We start from the raw sequence: 26,541 nt of genomic DNA, 5'->3' as shown, positions 1-26,541 counted from the left end.
ACAATCTTGTGCTCAAGTGGAAGTGAGGATTCCAGCACTTGCTGGCTTTGGGACGGGTCCGTGACCTTGCTGCATAACGAATCAGCCCCATGTTGTTCCGTGGCTTGAGCAATGATCGTTTTATCATCTCCCCAAGCTCCTGGGGGTCTGCAGTTTGGAAGCGCTCGGCTGGGCTGCGGTCAGAGGGTGGCTGACCCAGAAACAGTGGGGCTGGAGTCGCCGGGACTACCCGGGCACCTCCATCTCTCCGAGTCTCAGATCTTGGGTCCCCAGCGTGGGCCTGTTTGGGCCTCCTTGTGGCCTGGCGGCTTCGGAGCTCCAAGGAAGCTTCCAGAGAGCAGCATGGAAACTGCATCACCTCTTCTGAGCTGGCCTCAGCTATCATGCAGTGTCACTGCTGCCATGCTCTATGTCACAGCTTCAAGGGCCAGGCAGTCTAGACTCCAACCCTGGATGGGGGAGTGACGAGGTGAGAGATACTGGTGTGGCAATATGTTGGTTGAGAAAGGAACTTAAGCTTTCTGAGACTCAGTTGTCCGACCTGTAAGATGGGATTGAAAACAGTAGTGACTTCACAGGTCTGCTGAGCAGATGAAGTGAAATGTATGTCAAGGGCTAAGCTCAGTGCCAGGCACTTGTCAGAGCTGCTGTTGTGAATCAGGGCATCACAAAGCTTGGAGATACTTCCCGGCTCCCTCCTGGCAGGAGGATGCTCCTGGGATGTCTGCTCCCTACTTTTGTTACCAGTGCCCCCCAGTATCCTCTGATGCCCCTAAAGACCCTTTTCCCACAGGAGAGTAAATCAAGGAGGAACTCGGAGCCCTTTTGTTTTTGTTTTTTTTTTTAATTTTAAATTTTATTTATTTATTTATGGCTGTGTTGGGTCTTCGTTTCTGTGCGAGGGCTTTCTCTAGTTGCGGCGAGCGGGGGCCACTCTTCATCGCGGTGCGCGGGCCTCTCACTATCGCGGCCTCTCTTGTTGCAGAGCACAGGCTCCAGACGCGCAGGCTCAGTAGTTGTGGCGCACGGGCCTAGTTGTTCAGCGGCATGTGGGATCTTCCCAGACCAGGGCTCGAACCCGTGTCTCCTTCATTGGCAGGCAGATTCTCAACCACTGCGCCACCAGGGAAGCCCTAGGAGCCCTTTTTGCAGCAAGAAACAATTCTCTGTCACAGGACCTCTTGGCTGTGTGAGATTAAAACCAGTCACGACCCTCTTCTCAGGAATGTTCCCTGAACAAAATGCTCCCCTGGTCTTGCTGTCCTGCACATCAGCCCAAGACTGGGAGCCACTTACCTGTGTTCTCTCCTTTAATTCCCTCGGCAACCGTGACAGGTAGGTAGGGAGGGAATTCCCACTGGCAGTTCAGGCTGCTGAGGCTCAGAGAGGTTATGTAACTTTGCCGAGGTCAAACAGCACCACGTGGTGTGGCCAAGATTAGAATCAGTGCCTGTCTGCCTCCAAAGCTAGTGTCCTTCTCCTCTGTGAGGCCACTCATCTGGCCCAGTCCTTGGGTGCATTTTGGGTGCTCGGACCTCCACCTCCCCTCTAAGAGCAGCTTCTCAGCTCCGTCCCCAGTCTCCAGTCTCCGTTCCCTCACCTGGAAGGGCATCCACTAAGCAGAACCGAGGCAGGAGAGCTCGGAATCGAGGCTAACAGCATGGGCTCTGGGGCCAGGCAGACCTGTGTTTCACCCCAGTTCTCCTGCGTGATCTGTGACTCTCTCCACCTCTGAGGCTCAGTGTCCTCATCTGTAGAATGGGGATAACAGTCCTTGGGAGGCTTAAGTTATTCAGTTTGAATGTGTAAAGCCTGGCCACCCTTGTTGTTATTGCTATTATTATTGTTAATGGAAAACCTGCCCACCATCCAGGCATTTGCCCGGCAAAGCTTGAGTCTACAAAGGTGACTCGGGCTGGTCTTTAATCCTCTCCAGTCCCTGTGGTCCCGTAGCTGTAAGAGATGTACACCCTCCCTAGAAAGTCTGAGCCTCTTCGTCACTCTGCCCGCTGTCCCTCATTACTCCGTAAAAATGACAGTACTGTTCAGAACCCAAAATCATAAGGATGTGTTATCTGCCTGGATGGCCCAGTTGCTTCGCTTTCCTTTGGCTCTGAAGGCTGATGGGAGGTTTAATTATTTGTCTGTTACTAAATTTTCCAGTCTACTTGTTGCCAGTCTACCCATTGCCTAATATATTATGCAGTCGGGCCCATGTATAACCCAGGGGGGGCCCTGTAATGGAGTGATAGAGGGAGGCTGCCAGTCGGCCACCACTCTGCGCCTGTCCTAATAAAGGCATCAGTCCCTGAATGGATGGGACCGTAACTCGGGGAGCGCCGAGGGGCCTGCAGGAAGAAGAGACGATTGTAATGATGACAGGGACCCAGCCCCCTATCTTCTGCTGGGACCCCGCCCGACATCTAGCAGCCAGGGGAGTCCATCCGAGGATAGGAGGAGGTGGCCTGATGCTTCCCAAGCCCGGATAAGACGCTGAGCACGGAAGGCCACGGGGAGTATAACAGTGATGCTGTCAACACAAAGCAGTCACCGTATATTCAAGCACTTGGCGAAGTGTTTTACTCTTCTTATTGTTTTAAAACAACTGCACAAATAATTACTGTAAAGTTGTCTTCCTATGAAAAATGGAAACAATACAGACGAACACAGAATGTCGAAAGCAGGTCCCCCCCACTCTCTTGATCCTCCTGACCTTAAAGGTGACCGTTGTTAAGGTGCAAAGGCGACATTTATTACAACTGATGAGCCAATACTGATACACAGTTATTAACCGAAGTCCTCAGTTTACCTTGGGGTTCGCCCTTGGTGTTGTACATTCTCTGGGATTTGACAGGTGTGTCATGTCATGTCGTGTGTTCACCATGACCGTGTGGTCCAGGCTAGTTCCACTGCCCTAACAGGCTGGCTTTTTTTTTTTCCTCTTAAACTTTTAAATTTGGAATCATCATAGATTCATAAGTAGCTGGAACAGCAACACATCGAGTCCCTGACCCCTTCCCCCAGTTGTGGCTGCGGACGTGGCTGCAGTCCCTCTCAAAAGCAGAGTGGCCGTGGCTGTCACTGCGTCCCCAGTGTAGGCCTCACCCTCAGGCCTTTTAGACTGAGCACGAGCTACACCTGTGCACGTGACCACTACGGGGTGGCTGGCTGTCGCTGTTATAAACAAGTTCACACCGGCTCCATTTCCACGTGCTCTGCTCCTCCGCGTGCCGGGGCCTCTCGGCCCGTGGCTCACAGCAGCGCCCCTGTTCTCTCCCCTAACTGCAGGGCTTGCCTGGCGAGGGGGCCTCAGCCGATGTCGCACTTCTCCAGCTGATGAGCGTTTGGGCAGTCTCCTGCTGCTTTGGGGGGTTCTAAACAGCGCCACGTGGGCATACGTTCCTGTATGTAGAGGCGGTGCAGGGGTGAGCGTTCTGGAGCCGTGGTGGCCTGGGCCTGGGCCTGCTGGACCACGGGGCATGTTTGAGGTTGAACATTTCCATGGACAGGGCTCGATTCCCCTGCCTGTATTCACAGGGGTCGGCTCACTGCAGCCTCACAAGCCCGGGGGGGATGTGGGACTGGAGTCTGGGTCTCTGAACACCTGGGCCATGGCTGCATTCATGCTGCTCCATCCCCCCCCGCCCCCCTCCGCCCCGTGGCCTCCTTTTCTTCATCCTTTTCCTCCTCCCCCACTCGCCCTCTTCCCCCTCCGCTTCCCCCTTACTGCTCTCCTTCCTCTGTCTCCTCTCCCTCCTTTCTTCCTTTTCTTCTTCTCCTCTATGCCTGTTGGGTGGTAGGCCCTCGGCAACGCCATTCTTACATTCCAAGATGAGATTTCCATCTGATCAAGGGAGGGAGACCCAGACAGGCCCGTTGGAGACGCCAGGAGAAAATTCTAGGCAGGAGACATCCAAAGTTCAGAGGGGTCAGCCCCACCCAAGGGGTCCTAGGGCCTGGGACCCTTGAACCGAATCTCTCAAACAGAGTGGAAATCAGGGAGGATGCTCCAGACAGAAGAGCCTCGGTGAGCAGAGGTGTGGTAGCCCGAGCAAGGCCTGGGGCCTCCGTGTCCCCGTCTGCGAGGCGCCAATCCCTGGCACCGGTGCTGCAGAATTGAGAGAGGATTACCATGTGTCCCTAGAGCAGACCACACCCCCCCCCCCCCCGAAGCTTGTCCCCGCCTGGGCCCTGTCCTCCGCCTGCCTTCCCGTGCCCACAGGCCCCCAGCTGGTGGCTTGGCTCCCTGCCTGACAGCTGCCACAGCCGGGCCTATTCTGGGCCACAGGCAAGGATTGATTCTGCATTTTCTAAGCATATTGAATTCATTTGTTAAGCTGGAATGGCGGCTGTGGGATGTAAACATTTATATTATAAAAGCCATAAACCGGGCTTCCCTGGTGGCGCAGTGGTTGGGAGTCCGCCTGCCGATGCAGGGGACACGGGTTCGTGCCCCGGTCCAGAAATATCCCACATGCCGCGGAGGGGGTAGGCCCGTGAGCCATGGCCGCTGAGCCTGCGTGTCCGGAGCCTGTGCTCCGCAGCAGGAGAGGCCACAACAGTGAGAGGCCCGCGTACCGCAAAAAAAGCAAAAAACAAAAAATAAGCCACAAACCCCTGAAGTGGCTGATGCTAGAAGGCTTCCCTGCCAGCAGCCCCAGGCTTCAGGAGGGCAGGGGGAGGAGGATGGAACCCCCGAGAGACCCGACTTCAGGTTGGCTTAGCCACTCTTGCTGGGTGGCCCTGCAAAAGCCCCTCTCCTCTTTCTGGCCTCTGTTTCCCATAAGTAATAACAGCAGCTGACATTTATCCAGTGCTTACAAGGTGCAGGTACTATTCTAAGAGCTTTGGCCATCTCAGTGTTCCTCTGGAGTAGGCACCATTACCCCATTTTACAGATGAGGAAACTGAGGCTCAGAGAGGGGAAGGGACTTGCCCAGTGGGGATGGATGGACACTCTCTGGCGTCTCTTTTAGCCTTGCTTATCCTAGACTCCAGGAGGCTGTGGCTCAGTGAGGACCTCACCGTACATGCATGTCTCACCCTTCAGCGACAGAGCATAACAATACTGCTGACGGCAATGATGGTGATGTTGATGATGGGGTTAGTAACTGTGACTGTTTACTGAGAATCTGCTCTCTGCCAGGCATGATTTAAGTGCTGTGCATGGTTATTCCGTTTAATCCTTGTAACCCTTTATGGTGGGTTACACCCATCTTATGGGTGTGTCAGTGGAGGCTCAGAGAGATAAAGGCAGTTATCTAAGGTCCTGGACTCGGGAAGGGGAGGAGCTCAATTTGGGACCGAGGAGTTCTGTCTTTGAAGCCTTTCTTCCTGTTCTTCGTGCCGCTGTTCTGCCGGATGGTCCACAGTGTCATCAATAAATGGGGAATTAGTAATCATACCTTTTCATATGGTTCTTGCACTGATGAGATTAAGTGCTTAGCACAGGGCCAGGCATGCGGTGAGTACTCCGGAGACACCAGCTGTTGTTCGTGGGCTTCCCTTGGGCCCCAGCTTCAAAGGAGACAGTGTGATAAGTTGAGGGGGACCCCTGCTCAGTCTGCCTTGGTGAGGGACCCTTGAATATGGAAAGAGCATTGGACTGGGGGCCAGCCAGAGCCAGGTTTAATCCTGGCTTCTGCCTCACTAGCTGTGTGACCTCACACAGGTCACTCACCGGCTGTTGGTCCCACCCCTGAGCCTTTGCTCCTGCAGTTCCCCCAGGTGATGAGTGGCTTCGACTGAGGTCTCCCTGGTGACTCTGCTTCTCAGGTCGGATTACCTGCTCCGGGGACACTCCCAGGCAGTTTCACACCCAGTGTCTTGTTTCATCCTAATAATGACCCATTGGGAGAGGAGCCATCCCATTGTACAGATGTGGAAACTGAGGCTCAGAGAGGTGAGATTTCCTGTCTGAGATCTTGCAGCCAGGTGGAAACTGCTTTTGGATGCCCGGCCTCTGGTTCTTTCCACAACTGCCCAACATCCCAAAGATGCCACGCCTTTCCCCTTAAGCCTCTTGATCAGATTAGTCCAGGAGACCCCTACCCATGCTCCCCTTCTCCTGTCAACTCCCAATGCACGTTGGCATACTCAAGATTAGAGCAGCCTGCAGGGAAGCAGCCCATTTTGGTTGGTTTAACTGGATGCTGCCCCAGCTGATTTGTCCAGCAAGCCCTCTTTATCCAGAACGCTAGAGCATCAGGGCTGGTCCACGTGTTGCCTTTCCAGCTGATAGGGCGTGAGCAGTGATTCATGTTGGACTATGAGTGACTGAGCAGCGATCTATTGACGGCTTGTTGGCCAGGCCTTACGGGGTGCGCTGACTGCAGATGGACAGGTGACTTTCTCTAAGGTCTGTTCAGGTTTGCAGGGCTGCGTGGCACCCGGGAACAGCAGGAACAGGCGGGAGCCCTAAGAGGCAGGAAAAGACTCAAAGTTTTGGCCTTTAAGACAGTCCCATTTTCCATGGCCTTTAAGACAGTCCCATTTTCCAGGATCCCAACAATTGAACTTGACCTGACGTCCCTGAGCAGAATTCTCAGAGTGTGATCATAATTCTAGACGTTTATCCAGCAGATCCTGTGCTAAGCGATCTGCACCTGGAACCACGCTGACGCTTCGCAAGGACTCCATGGGGTGGATTCCCATTTTACAGGGGAGGAAACTGAGGCTCAAAGAGGTGACACGGTTTCCCCAGCATCACCTGGCTTTTGGCAGCGGAGGTGGGATTTGAACCTGCGCAGTCTGTTTCTGGGGCGCTGCCTTTTCTCGTAGCACCCACAGCCTTTTAGGCTTATCTGTTCCCTGCAGGTGGCCTCCTCCTTCACAGGCCTCCGAACTGTAAACCTCTGTGTGAGGAAATGTGAACCGGGTGTGCCGGCGTTATAAATAAGTCACATAACATTCAGTAGTTCAGCAGCAGCATGGCTATTGTTGGAAGGAGAAATAACTTGGTTATTAATAAATGCAGGAGGTCATAGTAATTGATAGCAGTTGAACTCCCGGTGCATGAGGGGAGAACGGTCATGTTATTTTTTCCTCTTTCTCGTTTTTTTTTTGTATTGAGCATAAAGGGAAAAAGCTGCCTTTGCAGGTGGGTCTGAGCAGCTCAGAAACTACAGTTCTATAACTTTCCCTTACTCCTTCCTTTTCTTCTTTTTCTCGTTTCTCCTTTATTCATTCTTCTTTTCAAATCCCTTCCTGCCTCTTACCACAGAGTGATCTTGGGCAAGTGATCAGGTAAAGCAGTTTGCCCGCAGTCACCTGGTTAATCGAGGGCTCTCTCAGCTAAGCCAGTATTTCCTAAACCGGTGTCTCCTGGGACATTAGATCAAGATACTCTATGAAAGCATTCCAAGGCCAAGTAAGTCGGAACAGAACATCCCCTTCTTGGGGCATCATATGATATACTTTAAAGGCTCTGAGGTGGCCCAAAGTTAAGAAACTTGTTTCACCAAAGCAATGACCAAATTGGTATAATACAGAATTCATTTTTCCCCAGTGACACTGATGAACGTTCCATGGAACAACCGCTATGAGGAGCCCCTTTGGGAAACTCTGAGCCCCAGCCGTGTGGCTTCTGTGCCCCGCTCCATATCCCTTTGGCCACCCGGGTAGTTTCTGACTCAGCCCTGCCCTTGGTAGCACATTGGCTGGGGCCAGGCCTCACCTCAGATGTGCAGATGGCTTCTGAATGATAGACGAAGGCGCACACACAACAGAGCAGCGTGCCGAGAACTTGGCTCCCTTTCAGAGAACCTTCTGAGGCCCTCTCTGAGCCTTGGCACTTTAAATGGGTGCAGCTGCTGAGACAAGGGTTCAAGGGATAGACTTGCATGTGGGAGGAGATCCCAGGAAGTACTGGGAGGGGCGTGAGGAAGGGAAGTAGGGAAGAAAGGCAGCCAAAAAGTGTCACTGGGGCTTCCCTGGTGGCACAGTGGTTGAGAGTCCGCCTGCCGATGCAGGGGACGCGGGTTCGTGCCCCAGTCCGGGAAGATCCCACATGCCGCGGAGCGGCTGGGCCCGTGAGCCATGGCCGCTGAGCCTGCGCGTCCGGAGCCTATGCTCCACAACGGGAGAGGCCACAGCAGTGAGAGGCCCGCGTACCGCAAAAAAAGAAAAAGTGTCACCAAAACCAGGCTGTGGGCAACTGGGGCTCCTCCCACTAGGGACCTCTGGGAGCCAGCGTAGAGCACACACCCGAGTTATTGCGCTCAGAGGGCCTGACCTTTGTCACTGCTCGAAGGCTGGGAATGTTAACTCCGTGCCACATCGGCCCATGTCCTGTGCTTCAGCAAATGCCAGTACGAGGGAAGGCCCCCAGCTGTAGGGAGTACAGGAAGCCCCAGGGGCACACTGTGGGGCAGCAACAGCTCTGCTCTGGTCCACCTACCATGTTGCCTTCTGAAGTCTGCCCCCGTTTCCTTTTGACCTGACCTACAGCCCGCGTGTATGCTCAACCTAGGTCCAACATGGGATGTTGGGAGTATCAGAGCCGCCCTTAACCCCATGCCGTGACCTGGGGGTCTGGGAACCTAGGCTCAGGTTCTCGCTCAGCTGTTTACCAGCTGTGTGACTCAGGGCAGGGCGGTATCCCTTGCTGGGTCTTGGTGGCCTCTACTATAAATCAGGCCTAACAGTATTCAGCCTGCAGACCTCGCAAGGCAGTTGGGAGATCAGCCAAGGTCATACAAGCATCCTCCCCGCCCCGTGTAGACGTGTCCAGGTGTGCATCCCCCAGGCCGTGGTGAGATGCATGGGCCATTTGTCACTGAGCACAATAATAGAGCTGGTATTTGCAAGTAGTTCTTTAATATAGAACTGTTTCAAGGGTGGGCGGTCCTATCAGACATGCATTGTATTTATGTAAATCCAGCCATGCAAAGGCAAATGTGAGGCCAGTGGTTACAGATACATATTTTTTCGTATGTCATGGGCCCTAAAGGCAAGCGACCCATTTCCTTTGGTGTTCCACTGGAGGGGAAGCTGGCAGTGTTGGACTTAGGGAAACATGCTACAGTACTGTACGTTATGGGCAATTTAGGAGATCCTCAAGGGTAATTTTAAGGGTACTTGATATTTCACCTTAGACTCTGGTTTCAGAACAGTAGCCCCTCATGAGAGAAAGCGCCTCTGCACAGGCCCGTGGTTAGCATACTGAGAGCTGGAGTGAGAAGGCTTGAGTTCAGATGCTGCCTCTGCCACTTACCAGGTGCATGACCTTGGAAGGTCACCCTCTCTGCGGCTCAGTGTTCTCATAAGTCAAGGGGCGATACTAGCATTGACCTCGTAGGGCTGCAGGGAGGGTTAACTGAGGCAGCGGTGTCCAGTGCTCAAGCCCAGTGCCTGGCCCCGGGAAGGGGTACTGTAGGTGCTGCTGTCTGATGCTGTGATGTTAAGGCCGCCTTTGTAATACTGTTGGGCGTTTGCACTCTGATTCTTTTTCTTGGATGGGTGAGACAGAGGGTGGGTGACGGGTGGGGCACCAGGGAGCATTTCCTGCGGGTCACCGTCACGTGTCCTTGTGTGATGTTTGCAGAAGAAGAGGCAGAGGATTCCGAGATGGTGCGCGTGAAAGCCCATCACCATCGCAGAGCCGAGCCCCGGGCCTGCCTGCCACGGGGTCCTGTTTCCCACCCGTGACCGGCAGAATGGCTGCAGCCAAATGAACATGCCTGAAGTGATCTCTGCATTTGGCGTTGGGATCATTCTGGGCACAGCCTCCTCGCCTCCTGCTATACGGCAGGAAAGCATCCCGATAGAGTGTGTGAATCCCCTACGGGGTGGGCTACGAGGCGGGGAAAAATCCACAGACCCTCCCCTCCAAGATTTTTTTGGTCCTGTCTGTCTGTTTCCATCTCTGGCTCGTGGCCTCTCCCTCTCTGTGTCTCTCTGCCTCTCTCCCTTTTGTTTTATCTCCTGTCTGATCTTTCCTGTTAGAGAAGGCAGCTCTGAGGTTCAGATGGGCTGGTTTGCGGGGGAGAGGGAAACACAGTGTTTCTCGCTCCCAAGTCTCGGAGATCTGCCACTTTGGGCAGGGCTGGCCATCAGTGAGAAATGTTCATTTCGTCGTTGACTCCTTGTTTCATTTCATCACTCACCATATTAATGTTTATTGAACGCTTCCTCGTGCCAGCGCTCTTAGGCCAGAGCAGTGACCACACGGACCTCTGCTGGCACAGAACAGCGGGCGGCTGCACACGGTGTGACATCAGCACGGGAGGGTGGGAATCCCCCTCTGTCCCTCACTCCTGGAACCACCTTGGACAGGAAATGAGACCTGACCTACTCCGTTCCATATCTGAATGATCTCAGGGGCTTAGAAGAGGAAAGCGATGAGGCGGGGGAAGTGCTAGCACAGTGCCTGGCACACGGCACACGCTCCCTGCTTGGTGGCTGTCCTCGCTCGTTTGGTGATGGCTTCACGGGGGCTGGAGCCCTCTGTATACTGGCATCTCCAACCTCGGTGGCATTCCGAGGATAGCTCTGTCCCCAGCTTTGGGTAGGTTGGCGGGAAGTGCTGAGACCAGCGTGTGTCCGCCTTTCCTTGGAGGAGAAACGACCTCGGTGGGCTCAGAGTCCCTGGGCGTGACCGGCATCCGGAGTTCACCAGTTCACTATCCCTTCCACACATGCTCTCGGTGAAGCACCAGACAGATCTTGTGGAGGAGTCCCTGCAGCCCCGGGATGGGGCAGTCCGGGTTGGGGTGAATGGTGCCCTCTTTGGTTTTGCAGGTGGAGGAGGGAATTCAAATTTGTCCAGCACCTTCTCAGGGCCAGGTGCTCTGCTCAGAGCCTCACGTGCCACCATCTCGCCCAGTCCTTGCAGCCCAGCGAAGAGGTGTTTGAGGTTTTGTGACTCAGTTTTGCAGATGAAGAAACTGAGGTTCAAAAAGGCTGTGAGACTGGTCCAAGGGCTGACAGCTGGGAATGACGGGAATGGGACCCAGACCCTGTCTGCTCCGGTGCCTGTGTTGCTGTCCAGTCCCCTTTCTCCTCACCGCAGGTGCTGCCCCAGGGTTCTCGGCCTCCACTGAGAAGGCGTGGCCTCCACCCAGGTCTGGACGAAGACAGAGGGGCCCATGGGGTTGGATTTGGTGCCTGGCCAGCCTTCGGGAGCTGGAAGCAGAAATACATTTTCCTGGCAGAGCTCCCATGTGCCTCCTGGGTTTCACCAGCGGGATGCTGCTCAGCACTTGGAAATATGCCCCTTAAGTCAGGCGGGACCTAGAGAGTCCTGCCCAGTCCATATCCTGCTCCTCTTTTCAGAAACAACCATTGCTGAGCCCCTTCATGAGCTCTCCCCAGCTCAGCGAGGCTATAGGTCACTGTGGGCAGAGTGTGGCAGACTGTTTCAGAGGGTGGCAGTGGAGGTGATGGGGCAGGAGAGGGGCAGGACGTTGCCCACCTAGACAGTCATCTCCTGTTTAATTCACTTTCAACCCCATCACAGGAAGAAGGAATCTTATTCAGGGCTAGTAGCCTTTAACTCCTCTCTGTAATACTTGCTAATCTCCCTTTTTCAACAAAGAGAAAGCAGACCTCGGACTCCCAGGTAACTGTATCTAATTAGAATCTAATGGTATTTCTGTACACGTATTGTATTTATTTCTATTTTCTATCTGTGACAAGTGATCACAGTGTTGGTTCAGAAACTGGCCCCCACTGTGGTGGAGGGCAGGGAGAGACTGAAGGAAGAGGCAGCCACTCCAGGTTGGCGGGTGGCAGGTAATATGCAAGGGAACTGACATACAAGGCTTGTCTTGGATGCTGCAAGAAGGGTAGGTCTCCACCCCTGCCCGCCAGAGTCTTAAAGTTTATAGAGGCCGGAACTGGGCTCAGTCACGGAGACCTTCTGGATGGTCTCAGTAACACCCCGCTCTCTCAAGGCTGTATCCTTGTAACAGCTGCCACCGTGGGAGTGGGGGAGGGGCTGGATGTATATTCCAAGGGCAGGGGAAGGGCTGAGGAGCTTCCAATTGCCCAGGGCCATCTCGCAGGTCACCTGGTGGTCATATCCTCTCAATGACCTCCTTCAACAAGTGGATTCTTGTTTAAGTTAGTGCTATAACATTTCCTTTCACAAGGTATTTACGTAAGTGAAAAAGATTAGTGAGTCCATTTAAAAGAAAGTCCTATTTAGGGACACAAGGATTTGACAAATTTCCTAAAGGTGACATTGCAAGGATTGATTTTGGGGAAATAGTTCTTCCACTTAGTCTGATTTCTGGTGACTTTTCCGAATCAGTTTTCTCATCTGTAAAATGGGAATAATACTGCTTTTGAGGACTTTTGTGAAGATTCAGTAATAGTAATAATAATAAGTAATTACAACTTGCATGTATTGAGTTTTTTTCTGTGTCACCCCTGGAACTCCAAGACAGACTTTCTGACTCCAAAAGCCATGAGCTGAACAAAGATGACATGTTGAATAAAATGGGGTCACTGAGCGGTAACTGCTATCACCACCATCACCACTGTCATCATCACCGTCATCTTATCTCCACCATCACCTCCACTATCATCACCACGTCATCACCACCATCGTTGTTACCTTCTTCACCATTTTTTAAAGTGGCAGGGACTTTGCTGTGGCTCAGTGGTTAAGAATCCGCCTGCCAATGCAGGGGACATGGGTTCGATCCCTGGTCCGGGAGGATCCCACATGCCGCAGAGCAACTAAGCCCATGCGCCACAACTACTAAGCCTGCGCTCTAGAGCCCGCGAGCCACAACAACTGAGCCTGTGAGCCACGACTACTGAAGCCCATGCACTCTAGGGCCCAGGTGCTGCAACTGCTGAGCACACACGCCGCAACTGCTGAAGCCTGCATGCTCTAGGGCCCGCGTGCCGCAACTACCGAACCCACACGCTGCAACTCCTGAAGCCCATGCGCCTAGAGCCCATGCTCCGCAACAAGAGAAGCCACTGCAATGAGAAGTCCGAGCACCGCAATGAAGAGTAGGCCCCGCTCACCGCAACTAGAGAAAGCCCGCACGCAGCAACAAAGACCCAATGCAGCCAAAAAAGAAAAAAAAATTTTTTTTTAATTAAAGTGGCAGGACGTTTTTACTAGCCATGTAACCTCTCCGGTAAAGCTGAGATTCAGTCTCTAAAATGGAGGTAATAAAGTGCTGTTCTTGAGATAGTCAGTGCAGAATAACTGGCATGTAGGAGGACCTCGATAAGCAGTGGCCAGAGCTCCTTCGTCCTGGGTATTGTCAAGGCCCCAGGTAAAGTCTTTTTCCAAATTTCCACATTTTTCTTAAACCAGGCATCTAGATTCTTTAAGATGTCTGTTTGAAGAATTGGGCCCTTAAGATCTCTTTCTGATGGATTGAGAAATCTCTGTTGGCAGCTGTGATTCTTATTTCAAAGAAGGAAACACATTTATGGGAAGATAGGAATTGGGAGAAAATTACTTAAGGATGGAACTAGTGTTTGCTTTAGCAAGTCATTATTTTTTAAAATTTGGATTACAAAGTTAGTGCAGAACCACTGCAGAAAGTTTGGAAAATAAAAAATTCCCCTACCCTCTGATTGTTCGTATTTGGATATATTTCCTTTTCGTTATTTGTCTTTATAGCAGTTTAGAGTGATTTACACAATTGATGTCATACTGTGGCGTGATTTTCTAGTCCATTTAACATTTTGAAAATAAGAATTGACCATGTTGTACGGTCTTTGTGGCTGATATTAAGTGGCATTATAATAGTCCATAGAGAGGTTCCCCACTGCTTCTCCAACCTCGTCTGGTTACTCCCCTCCCCGCTTACATCCCAGCCACGCTGACCTTCTTGGCACTTCCCTAACACATCATGCTCATTCCTGCCTCAGGGCCTTTGCACCACCTCCTCCTTCTGCCTCTAAAGCGCTTCCCTGGTTCTTTGTGTGGCCAGCTCCTTCTCATCTTTCATACCCCCAGTCCACCTATCACATCCTCATATAGAGCCGCCTCTGACCACCATGCATCCATAGCCACTCTTCAGTTTCTCTTGACCCCATCACCCTGTTTTATTTTCTCCTTAGAGGGAAAAAATAACTTTATAATTTCATCACCTGAAATATTTATTTGCTTACTTGTTTATTGTCTCCCTCTCTCAAAGACTGTAAGCTCCGTGAGGGCAGACACTTTGTCTGTCTTGCTCATCACCGATTTCCCAGAGGCTGACACAGTGCCTGTCCCATAGTAAGAGCTCCAGAAATATGTATTGAATAAAGGGGAGGGTGGTTAGATTTTTGGATATGTGGCTGGGTGGGTAGCTGAGTGACTAGGTCAGTGGGTGGCAGGGGTGGTCGATGGATAGGTAAGTGGATATGTGGGTGGGAAAGTCTTACTGACCATTCCCCAGTCCCACGTTTAGAGTGTTCCCCATGGTATTTTTAATTGCTTTGGGAAAGTGAGGAATGCAGATGACAGGGAAATGGGACAAGCATGTCTCTTGGGAAAGCGTCTCCTGCCCGGGGCCATCAGCTGGGGGCCCAGGCCTGGGCAGTCGTTCAGGCTCTTGCTGAGGGTGGGAGGTGACGAGATTCTCCGAGGTGTTCTTGGACGCCCGCCCACCACCCACCCAGGACCTCACCACCCTCCTCCTGCTCTGTCCCCCGCACAGTGGGCCGGAAGCAGTTCATGCACTTCGAGTCGGCCAGCCACGCGGCAGAGGCCCTGGGCTGCGAGTACGAGGAGCTGAACACAGCCACCTTCAAGCACCACCTGCGGCAGATCATCGAGCGCATGACGTCTGGGCCGAGCCGCCGGGGCCAGGAGGATGAGGGGGCCAGCTCAGGTACCGCGCTGCTGCCTCTCTGGGTGGGCTGCGTCCCTGCGGGGCTGGCCCCTGGGGACACACCAGCACCCTTTCACTATCCATCAAGGATTTCCTGAGGGTCTGCGGTGTGCAGACCTTCTATGTGCAAGGGAAGCCACTCCCCTGGAAATGGACTTGGCTCCTTCTGACGCCGTGCTTATGGTCAGCTAGTTAGCTCTGCCCAGGGGTCAAAGGCTGCTGAAACCCAGGAGGGGCCCTATGCTGCAAAGAGGGGATGCTGTGGATGGTGCCAAGGGACCAATGCGCTTCCAGTGGATGCTGTATTTGCTGAGCCCCTATGCTGTAGGCAGAAGACTCACCTCTCAGTTTGAGGAACAGAAATAAGGCCAGGATGGTTGGCCCAGCTGGGAGGACAGTAGATAAGGTTGGAGAGCTCAGTGGGGTCAGCTGACACAATAGTCTGTAAACTAGGGGTTTTCTGCTCAGACCAAGGGAAGCCATGGAGGCACACAGGCAGGGGAATGGCATGATTTGTTGTATTCTTCATGAAGCTCAGCCTGGAGGAAGATCAGGGAATGAGTGGGAATGGGTACAAGTCACCTTGGTGAGGTGATGGAGGTGGGAGCAGATGGGATGTGGTGGGCCAGTTCAAGGTCTAGTTTACAGTTAGAGCTGATGGCATGGGCCCTAGGTGGAAGCAGGGGCCAGGGCACCTTCTAGGACCTTCGCCTGAGCAGCAGGAGGAATGGGGGTGCTTGAAAAGACCCGGGGGAAAAACAGGAGCTTTGAACTGCACCTGCTAGAGTGAGGTGTGCTGAGTCCCAGGTCTGCAGCCTCTGCAGCCAGATGCTGTGGCTGCGGAAGGTGAGGGTAGAGGGACCCCTTGGAGCCCCAGGGTTCGCTGCAAACTCTCTCAAGAGAAGCTCTCCCAGAGACCACAGTCTGGGCTTAGTGGGTAGCACTGTTTGGAACTGTGGTTTTGGGGTCCTTCTCTTAGAGGCCCCTCGGATCCCCGTGGCTGCTCTACCTGCCAGGGACTTCAGCTTGATGGCTGATGTCGCCGAGACTCCACTGCCTTCCAGGTCTGTGCTCTGGTGTAAGCTGGGGTCTGTTTAATGGTTACACCTCCTCTCGGACACAGGCACACACATACGGGCACACAAACATACCATGCACAGGCATGCGCACACACGCATGCGCGCGCACCATCACATGCACATATGAGCACACACACCACACACACACAAGCACAGATGCGTGCACACGCTGCTTGGTGAAGCTGAGTCACCCTCTCAGGCTGAGGTCTCAAGGGTAGACGTTAAGCAGGCAGGGGACCGGCAAGCTTATGAGAGATGCTGGGAGGCTGTGGGTTGCCTAGCAACGACCCAGGTTGGGGGCAGAGTTAAAGCAGGGACGGGAAATGCTTTGGGGTTGCAGTGGGCTGCCTGGAATGTACAAGCAGAACTGTTTCTCTAGACACTAGTGTGTGCAGATTTGGAAATTGTGTTTCCAATTCTGTGGATGGAAGCAAAACCTAAGGGTCAATATTTGTGATCTGAGCCCTCCACTCCTTATCCCGCTTTGCTCAGTGACCCCTAATCAAGGCTGGCTGTTCTAATGGGACCAGTGTGTGTATTTATACAAAATTGGGGCTGCCATTATAATAATTTTCTAAGCTTTTTTTATTTCTCCTAACGCTATAGGCAGGCACTTTTCCATCTCATTCAGTATTCTTCTAGACCTGACTTTAAGTATTCCTTTGTATGGATGGACTACAAATTATCTAACCCATTTCCTATTGTTGGATGTTCAGGTTGTCTCAAAAAAAGTGATTTTATTTTGCCAATTTAACCAACAGTTGGGAGAACATACATACTTAGAAATCTTTGTTGCTCTGAATTATTTCATTGGAATAAAATCCTAATAGTGAAGTTAAGTCCGAGTATATGAACATGTTATGGCTTCTACTATAAAATTGCCAAATTTCCCTCCAGAAAGAGGGAACAACAGATATTTACTGAGTAACTACTACATGTCAGGAATTGGGGATTTGGAGCCAGCAAACCCAGAGGTAGCCCTCACCCTCAGGGCGCTCCCTGCCTGGGTGGCGGGGCAGGGAAGATGCAGGTTAACGAAATAACCACAAAGTGCAGGTGTGCTGTGGGCAGTGCTGTAAAATCAGGGTAGATCTGTCCTCCTGTGTCCGGTTTACTTCACTTAGCATGACGTCCTCCAAGTTCATCCGTGTTGTAGCAAATGGCAGCATTTCCTTCTTTTTTTTTTTTTTTTTTTTAACTGTTGAATAATATACTACTCACGTCAGAAATCTCAAAAAGTCAAATTCATAGAGGCAGAGAGTAGAATGGTGGTTACCAGGGCGGTGGAGGGAGGGGGAAATGGGACATTTTGATCAAAGGGCACATAGTTTTATTTATGCAAGATGAATAAATCCTAGAGGGCAGATGAATAAAATGATCAGTAGATGAATATCTCTACTGTACAGTGTAATTAACAATACCATATTCTATACTTAAAAATTTGTTAATCTTATGTTAAAAGTTCCTATCTCACACGCGCGTGCGCACACACACACAAAGAGGGAGGGAAGAAACTTTTAGAGGTGATGGTTATGTTTGTGGTGCGTTTATGGTGATGGTGTCATGGGTGTATACTTCAAACTCATCAGGATGTATACATTAAAAATGTACAGGTCTTTTGGTATGTCAATCATGACTTCAGTGTGAAAAATAAATAAAATTTTCAAAAAAGCAAGGTAGACCTGGGAATTGGCTTAACGGGGCGGTGGTGGTGGTCAAGGCAGGCTTCCCTGAGGAGGTGACGTTGGGTTGAGCCCTGAGGGTTGAGCAGGAGATCACAGTGGAGGTTAGGGAGGTAGGGCCAGGTCACACAGGACCCTGGAAGACTTGGTAGGACACTTGAACTTGGTCCTAAGAACGTAAGTAATTTCAGCAGTAGGGGGACGTGTGTGCGCGGTGGGGGAAGATGCACTAAGGCCAGTAATGATGGCACTGGAGCGATGACCTCGGCCCCAGGCAAGGTCCTGACCACGGGATGTCAACCCGCCCCTCTTCCCCACTGTAGGGCTCAAGATGACAGGAGTGGAGTGTGTGGAGGGCATGGCCTCGGGCCTGTACCAAGAGGTCTTTGCCGCCGTGGTCTCGCTCATCAACAGGTAATGGCAACCTTCTCCTGGTTACAGAGGCGACCTGTTTGCAGTGTATGAACGAGCCCAAACCCGGGGAGTCTGGGGAGTTTAGCAGAGTGGGGTTTTGTTGAGCTGGAGAGGGGCTTGTTGAGCCGTGTCTTATGGTGCTGGGTTTAAATTCCACCTTGGCCACCTGTGGGCTGTGTGACTTCGGCGAATCAGTTCACCTCTCTGACCTCTCCTTCTGCATCTGTAAAAATGGCTCTTTCCTTCAGGGTCACTGTAAGGATTAAAAGAAATAAATAAAAAATTAAACAATAAAGTAAAAAAGAAATAGTGTCTGTAAACAGCTCTTCCTAATCGTGATCATAAAATGCTGCAGGTATCTGCAGGTAGTACTGCCGGGAGCCTCTGTCTTCTACCGTGGTGAGTGCTGCTGTGAGCCCCGGGAAATCTTTAAGCAGTTTCAGTGTGGCCAAACCAGAGCTGGGGCAAGGGCTTCCCTCCCTCCTCTGTGAAAGCAGGAGGCGTAACTAGGCTTCTGACATCCTGTTAAGGATGAGGCTGGTGTGTAGCAACAGTGCAGGTGGGGTTCTCCACAGACACAGAATTGGCCCCCTCGGGCTGCTGGAGTAATTACCCTCTGAGACCACAGACACATTATCTAGAAACCAGGGGGATCATGCGTGCTTAGGGGAGGAAGTATTTATTGGTGAACTGCCAGTGGAGGGTGGCTGCTTCCTGGTTGGTTCTGGGAGCCTGCCTCCATAAAATGGGTGTATTGGTGATAACGATACCAACTACCCTTACGTTTATGAGCACCTAGAAGGCGTCTGGCTTTCTGAACATTAACTGGTTTAATCTTCATGCATGTCTATGTGGTGGCTGATCTTATTGGCCCCATTTTACAATGGAAAACCTCAGCAAATAACAGCAAAGAGCTCAGGTTTAAACTAAGGGCCCTCCAGAGTGTATAGCTGGTCACGCTAATGATAATAATAACAGAAAACACACTGATCGCTTTACCACGTTCAGAGCCGTGGATGTCTTATCACATCCAACCCTCCCAACAGCCTTCTAAGTTCATCTCCATCATTAGCCCTTTCACAGCTGAGTTTCAGAGAGGTCAGGCAACTCTCCCAAGACACACAGCCCCTCCGTGGCTGAGCGAGGGTTGGAGCCCACGCGTGACTTTCTCCAAAGTCTCTTAACTCCTGCTTTTTGATGTGAATAATCCCTTCTCTGTCCCCCTGATAGATTTGTCAAGATGCTCCAAGGAGGTGATGGCTTGAGAGATCTTTGTAAACTGAGACAGGCACTGAACAAGATTGTTTTTCTATAGCAGCGTGTCACTAAGCAAGAAAAGGAGACTTTAGTCCTAACTTTATAGCCAGCTTGTGGTGCGACCTTAAGCAAGTCATTTCTCCACTCTGGGCCTGGTAGAGAGAGCACGTTTCCTGAAGGCCTGCGGTGTCCATGGGAGGCACTTTCCATACTTTAACTCCTTCTCTTCTTACTGCAGCCCCTGGGGTCATCCTACTCATCCCTACCACCATTTAACAGTGGGGGAAACCCATGCTCAGAGAGGTTAAGTAACTCTCCCAAGGTCACACAGCCTGCAAGTGGTGAGATCTGCTGGATCTGCAGACCCGCCCAGCATGCTGCTCTGGTTTCTCCATCTCTGTGATGCAGGGGTGTGGGAGGCTTGGACCAACGGGGTTTTAAGAGTCCTTGTCCTCTCGGGGCCCCTTTCCTTTCCCCCCCCCAGATCCTTCTCCTCCCACCACCTCTCCATGGCCTCCATCATGGTGGTGGACTCTCCAGGCTTTCAGAACCCCCGGCACCATGGCAAAGACCGGGCCGCCACCTTTGAGGAGCTGTGCCACAATTACGCTCACGAGCGCTTGCAGCTGCTTTTCTACCAGCGGACCTTTGTCTCAACGCTGGAGCGATTCCGGGAGGTATGGCTGGGCTGGGGCGGGGCCTTCGCAGTGGCTCAGTGAGGGTGTGAGGCTGGGCGGGACAGGGGAGGGGGTGGTCATCTGGTCCTCCAGTAGGCTTTAGTTTCATCCTGTCTGGTCCGTCGATGATTAAAACCCAAACTCCAGGCCTGGCTCCTGGGCCTCTGCTTCTCCTCTGTCTCCCTCTACAGCCCAGTCTCCAGCCACAGCCCCCACACCTTACAGTCCAGAACTTGGGGTTCCCCAGGCCTCACTCCCACTGCTGTCCCTTGTTTGCACTGACCTCTTCCTCCTCGCCCACATACCCAAGCTGAATCCTCCTCCAACAGTTAGTTTGCATCTTCCCCGTGGAAGGCCCTTCGTGCCCGGTTGTGGGTAAAAATAGTGGGTTTGCACACCTTTTGGATCACAATGTGGGAACATCTAGGAAAGGTGAAGATGCAGTTCCCTTTCTAGGAGGCCCCCCGGAGAAACTCTGTATATGTGAACCAGGAAAACTGTACAGGCACGTCCCTGCCTGCCCTCCTTTACTTATATTTAAAAAAAATTTTTTGAACTATAACATTTACACAAATAAGTGCCTGAATCAGAAGTGTACAGCTTAGTGAATTTGTCCAACCATGCAAACTCATTGCAGCTACCACCCAGGATAAAAGGAGAGAACATCGCCAGCACCCCAGATGCCCCCTAGCATCTGCTCCCTCCTTCCTCCCTGAAGGGGACCCCTTTGGCTCCAGCAAGTGCTAATGGCAAAATATGAGAAATGATCATATTGTTTATTAGTAGGATAATGGGTATTAAAATTATGGTCATTTCTTTGGTTGGAGCCCAGACAGCAATAAACATGAAAACGTCAATATGAATAAATCTTAAACACATGGCATTGCTGAGACCTGGGGTCTCACCCTGACTCTGTCACTTATTGGCTGTGTGGCCTTAGGAAAGTCACTCACCCTCTCTGAACCTCAATTTTATCACATGTAAAATAGAAATAGCAATACTCCTGTATCAGTTACCATTTCCCGCAATAATTCTGCATAATAAACTATCCCAACACATAGTAGCTTAAATAATAACCTTTTGTTATTGCTCGCAGGTCTCTGGATTGCCTAGGTAGCTATTCTGGTCTTGGCTGGGAGAGTGTGTGCCTGTGGTCAGAGGCAGGTTGGGTAGGTGGCTCTTGGCTGGCTCTCCCCTGTGTCTGGAGGTCAGCTGGCCATGAGCTGATCCAGGCAGCCCTTTGGCTAGGATGACTCACCTGTGCTCCAGGAGTGCCCTGTCCTCCAGCAGGTTAGCTCAGGCTGTTCTCATGGGACTGGGCAGGGGTCCAAGAGAGTGAGCAGGAGTGCTCAGGGCCCCTTGGGACCAAGACTTGAAACTGGCAACGTCACCTCTGCTGTAATCAGTTGGTCACAGCAAGTCCAAGGCTGAGCGCTGACTCATGGGGTGGGGAAATGGCGTCCACTTCTTGATGGGAGAAACTTCTATATCTGTACCGAGAGTGTGGGTATGGGGAAGGGGAGAGGTGGCGGTTATTTTCACAGTCATTTTTACCGTACTGCCTAAAGGGGCTGTTTGGAGCATTTGATGAAATGGGATAGAGAAATGCATGATGTGTATTAGGCATTCCACATATAGTAGCAGCCATCATATTTTTTTTGTCCCATAATATTTCACTTATTTCTGATGATCAGAGTAAAACATGTTTTTTATTTAAAAACTGGAAAGTGCGTATAAGTGTCAAGAAGCAGAAAACACAATCTCTTTTAGCCCCACCACCCAGAGGCAACCACCGTTACCACTGTCTGTATCTTACACCAGCCATTTTTCCATATATGGTCTTCTCTACAGATTTCCCATCCATCTGTACACACGAGTTTATAGTCTTTTTCCTCATAGCATTATGTTATTCACATTTCCTGACTCCATTCACAGCTCTTAGTAAGGATGCATGTTTGTGGTTATGTCTGATTCTGTCTGAGCTCTCTTTTGGCCATCTGAGTTATTTCCATGTTTATGCTGTTATAAACAGCACTGTGATGAACATCTTTGAGCATAGCATTATCTGGATATTTCCGGTTACTTTTATATGCCAACTCTTATTATCCATAGTTTTTTTGCTCCATCCAGCACCCAGCACTCAGCCCAGCGCTTATTAGGTACTCAGTAAATATTAGAAAAGTTTGCCCTGAATTATCAATTCCTGATAAAGCTCTCACCGTGATTGCTGACCACCCTGAGGATGAACAGTATAAGGATGTTATTGGGATGCTGGTCTATATCCTTTCTTCTCACACAGAGGCTAAGGGGTGATGATAAAAAACAAAAAGAACCCGATTAAAAATGGGCAAAGGAGTTGAATAGATATTTCTCCAAAGAAGATATACAGATGGTCCATAAACACACGAAAAGATGTTCCGCATCACTGGTTCAGAGAAATGCAAATCAAAACCACATTGAGATACCATTTCACACCCACTAGACTAAAAAGAGTAAGAAGCGTTGGGGAGGATGTAGAGAAGCTGGAACCCTTGTGCACAATAAGAATGGTGCAGCTGCTGTGGAATGCAGTATGGTGTTTTCTCAAAAAATTAAAAATAGAACTGTCATTTGATCCAGCAATTACACTTCTGGGTATCTACCCCAAAGAATTTCAAGCAAGGTCTCGAAGAGATATTTGTATGCCCATGTTCACAGCAGTACCGTTTGTAATAGCCAAAAGGTAGAAGCAACCCGAGTGTCCATCAGTGGATGAATGGGTAAAGAAATGTGATCTCTTCACACAAGGGGCGATTATTCAACCATAAAAAGGAAGGAAATTCTGACACATGCTACGACTGGATGAACCTTGAGGACATTGTGCTAAGTGTGCGATAATCCAGTCACAAAAGGACAAATCCTGTACGATTCTCTTCATACGAGGTATTTATAGGAGTCAGATTCATAGACACAGAAATAGGGAGAGGGAAATGGGGAGTTGGTGTTTAATGGGTGCAGAGTTTCAGTTTTGCAAGGTAAGAAACGTTTTGGAGACAGATGGTGGTGACAGTTACACAACAGTGTGAATGTACTTTACACCAACGAACTGTGCGCTTAAAAATGATTTAAATGTTAAATTTTATGCCATGTCTACTCTTACCACGATTAAAAAAAAATAATAAAAAATGGCCTTGGGGCTTCCCTGGTGGCTCAGTGGTTGAGAGTCCGCCTGCCGATGCAGGGGACACGGGTTCGTGCCCCGGTCCGGGAAGATCCCACATGCCGCGGAGCGGCTGGGCCCGTGAGCCATGGCCGCTGAGCCTGCGCGTCCGGAGCCTGTGCTCCGCAGCGGGAGAGGCCGCAACAGTGAGAGGCCCGCGAACCACACACACACACACAAAAAAGTGGCCAAGGTGTGACGATGGAAGTCCTCACTCTCCTTTGCTCCTTCAGAAGTTTCTTCCCCTTCAGCTCACGTAAGGAGCTAATGATGAGCTTCTGTGACTTTCTAGGAAGATGTTCCTGTGCGGTTTGACCTCCCGGAGCCATCCCTGGGGACCACGGTGGCTGCTGTGGATCAGAGTCCTTTGCAGGTAACACGGCCTCTCAGATGGCGCACGGCCTTTTTAGAAATCCTGGCAGATTTGAGCCTTTGAGCTACTAGATCTCAAAACTGCCTGCACCTAGCATGACCCAGGGATTGTTAAAAACACTGACGCCTGGGACCCACTCCCTGATTCTGCGTTGATTGGTCTGGGGGGTGTGGCCTGGGCAAAGAATATTTAAATCCCATCAGGTTGAGAATCTGAGTCTGCGTCTTAGAACGCACCCACACCTGGACTGTGGTCTGAGCTGAGGGGAGTCCAGGGCCAGTGCCCAGTGGTCTCCAGCCCTGTCACCTGGAAAGATTGGGTGTTCAGAGGAAGGTGCTGTGCCCAGCAGAGACTGGGACCGTAGGGGCCCCTGGGGGATGGAGAGCGGGGGTGATGGTGGATCCAGGCCCTTGAGCTTCTTGGAGGCAGACAGGCTTTAGTTTGGGGGATACCTGAGTCGTTATCTCCCTTTCCCCAGCCCCAGAACACACCGTGCTGACCCCAGATCTGCACCTGTGCTCACTCGTCTCCCAGAGCTGCCCCCGGCCATTGCGCATCTTCGTGTGAGAGTGCTTGGGCCGTGGAACTTGTTGGGCTCTGGTCCGATCTTGGTGACCGTGGGCGCGTCACTTAACCTCTCCAAGCCTCAGCTTCCTCATCACCCAAGAGGGAACGATAGATGGAATCCCCTGGGTTGTCGTGAACGCCCGTGGTATCTGGCACGTAAAGCCCCTGCAGGGTGTGTGGCACACAGTAGGTGTCCCGCAGGTTGCGTTTCTCCTGCACTTGGACACCTTGTCCTGGTCCCTTGGCTTCTCTGGGCTCACAGCAGGCTGTACCTGCCCCTGCAAAGCTCTCTCAGTCTGTGAGCCCAGCCGGCCCTTCACACCTGCTGCTACTTCTTGCTGGCACCTCTCGGCTGGTTCCCCGTCCCTGTCCTGCTTCCTCACCTGGGAGGGGCAGGCCTGAAGGGACCACCCGGGCAGTGCAAGGAGGGAAGGACCATGGCATCCCTGGGACCCCTGGGCAGTGACTGGAACAGCTACCTTCTGGGGATGGGCTGACTGTAGGTTTCAACCCCAGCAAATAAGGCCAAGGTGAAGATTCAGGATACCTGGGATCCAGGTCCACTTCTGCCCCTGGGCCTCTCCATGTGACCCTGGACGTGTCCCTTCCCCTGTCCGGACCCCTCTCAGGGGGGTGTGGACTGATATTCCTGAATTAGGATGACCAGCTGCGCTGATTTGCCAGGGACTTTGCTGGCCTCAGCACTGAAATCCTTACGTCCTGGGAAGCCCCTGGCCCCAAGCACACTGGGACCGTTGGCCACCATATGCATCACATTCCCACTTTAACCACTTGGCACCATTTTCAGATGTGTCAGCCCGCTGTGGGCCCTCAGATAAGTCCCGCAGACTCTCCAGGCCTCTTTCAGTTTCCCGTATGCAAAGCTTCAGGATCGCCTGGATGGTCTCTGACGCTGGGAGCTAGATTTAGAATTCCGCGTCTGTGCCCCCGAACCAACTTCACCTTCTCTAAGACATGCTTTGGGAACTTTTTCTTTTCCCCCTCAAGATTTTAGTTTAAAAAATTACAAAGACTTCTAAGAGGAAGTGATGCAGATGGGATTAATCCTTTCATGTTTGGCTGTGCACAAATAGACCAGCTGCCTGTGTGGAGCCAGAGATGTGTAGTTTACAGAGTGCTTGCCCTTATTGAACCCTCACGACAGCCCTCGGAGGAAAGTATTACCACTCTCCATCTTGCAAAAGAGGAAAAATGAGGCTCAGAGAGGTGCAGTTAAGTTGCCCAAGGTCACCCTGGAAATGAAGACAGGCAGGATCTGGACCCCTGGTAACCAAGAGACTGTTAGTTTTGTGGCTTCGACACTGAGAGTCTTGCAGTGAGTGGGAGTGTGGGGTGTAGGGAGTGTGGATCTAGGCCTGTGATGCCTGGGAGGCAGGTCCCACCCGACTCCCACGGGTGGGAAGGGAAACCCGGGCCTGGCCTCCGTCGGGGGATCAGGACTCCTCAGTGTATCCTGATCTCCTGCCAGATCCGCTTGTCAGCCGGAGGAGGTGCTGAGGACGCCAGGGGCCTCTTCTGGCTCCTGGATGAGGAGGTCCGGGTGGAGGGCTCCGGGGACAGCGTGGTGCTCGAGCGCCTCTGTGCCGCCTTTGAGAAGAAAGGCGCTGAAGGTGAGGGAGCGAGTCAGGGGCGGGGTGCTGAGTCCAGCCTGGGGTTAGAATCTGTCTTTGTCAACGCCCCAACGAGGCCTGCACAGCAGGGTGGGGAGTCTGAGTGCAGAAACGTCTGTGCATGTGCCCGGGTGTGCTTTCATTCATTCGTGTGTTCATTCGTTCATGTATTCCTCAAGTGTCCTGAGCAGCTACCGTGTGCTGGGCACCGTTCTGTATGGCAACAAATGCACTGATGGGATCCACGTCCTTGCTGGGGGGAGTCGGGGACAGGGGGAGATGACAGGCTAACACATAAGTGTCCTGAGCAGCTACCGTGTGCTGGGCACCGTTCTGTATGGCAACAAATGCACTGATGGGATCCACGTCCTTGCTGGGGGGAGTCGGGGACAGGGGGAGATGACAGGCTAACACATAAGCACGTGTGTGGCCGCTGAGCCTGAGATGGCAGGCTGGGGTTTGGTGGTGGGCAGCAGGCAGACCTCATTTCTCTGGGAGCCGGGGGCCCTCAGGGGGAGAGGTATGCAGGTAAATCTGACAGAGGGCAGGGAGCGCAGTACAGGACAAGGCAGGAGATGTCATCTGGACTCAGACCTCAAGCCCTTGCAGGCCTCACAGAAAACGTTGGTCTTAACCCAAGAGCAGTGAGAAGCCACGAAGGATTCTAGGCAGTGGCAGGTATGGTCAGATTCATGTTCTAGGAAGTTCACCCAGACTGCAGTGTGGAGATACGATAGGAAGGAGGCCAGGGAGGTGAGAGCGGAGCTGCCTGCCCCGGGGAAGTGGGCGGACTATGGAGGTACCGAGCAGGCGGCGTCCCCAGCACTGGGTGGTGGGCTGGATTGGCAGGAGGAAAAGTGTGAGGCGAGA

General features: G+C 51.9%; 1 protein-coding gene across 5 annotated transcripts in view; it reads left to right on the top strand.

Moving 5' to 3' along the window:
- Window positions 1-26,541, top strand: part of MYO18B (myosin XVIIIB) — a 238,668-nt gene that overhangs the window by 49,545 nt on the left and 162,582 nt on the right. For all 5 annotated transcript variants that reach the window (XR_004345504.1, XM_032603528.1, XM_032603530.1 and 2 more), the window contains exons 13-17: window positions 14,619-14,792; window positions 17,877-17,967; window positions 19,709-19,901; window positions 23,393-23,473; window positions 25,530-25,671. Coding sequence is in view for 4 of the 5 variants with exons in the window: in XM_032603528.1 (XP_032459419.1) it covers window positions 14,619-14,792; window positions 17,877-17,967; window positions 19,709-19,901; window positions 23,393-23,473; window positions 25,530-25,671 (681 nt within the window). In the remaining variant the exon portion in view is untranslated. The remainder of the gene's footprint in view (window positions 1-14,618; window positions 14,793-17,876; window positions 17,968-19,708; window positions 19,902-23,392; window positions 23,474-25,529; window positions 25,672-26,541) is intronic.

Source organism: Phocoena sinus, chromosome 14 (assembly GCF_008692025.1).
Source record: "Phocoena sinus isolate mPhoSin1 chromosome 14, mPhoSin1.pri, whole genome shotgun sequence".
In the NCBI taxonomy this organism is placed as follows: Eukaryota; Metazoa; Chordata; class Mammalia; order Artiodactyla; family Phocoenidae; genus Phocoena; species Phocoena sinus.
Note: the sequence above shows the minus strand (reverse complement) of the source record. Positions and strands in the feature narration are given on the sequence as shown.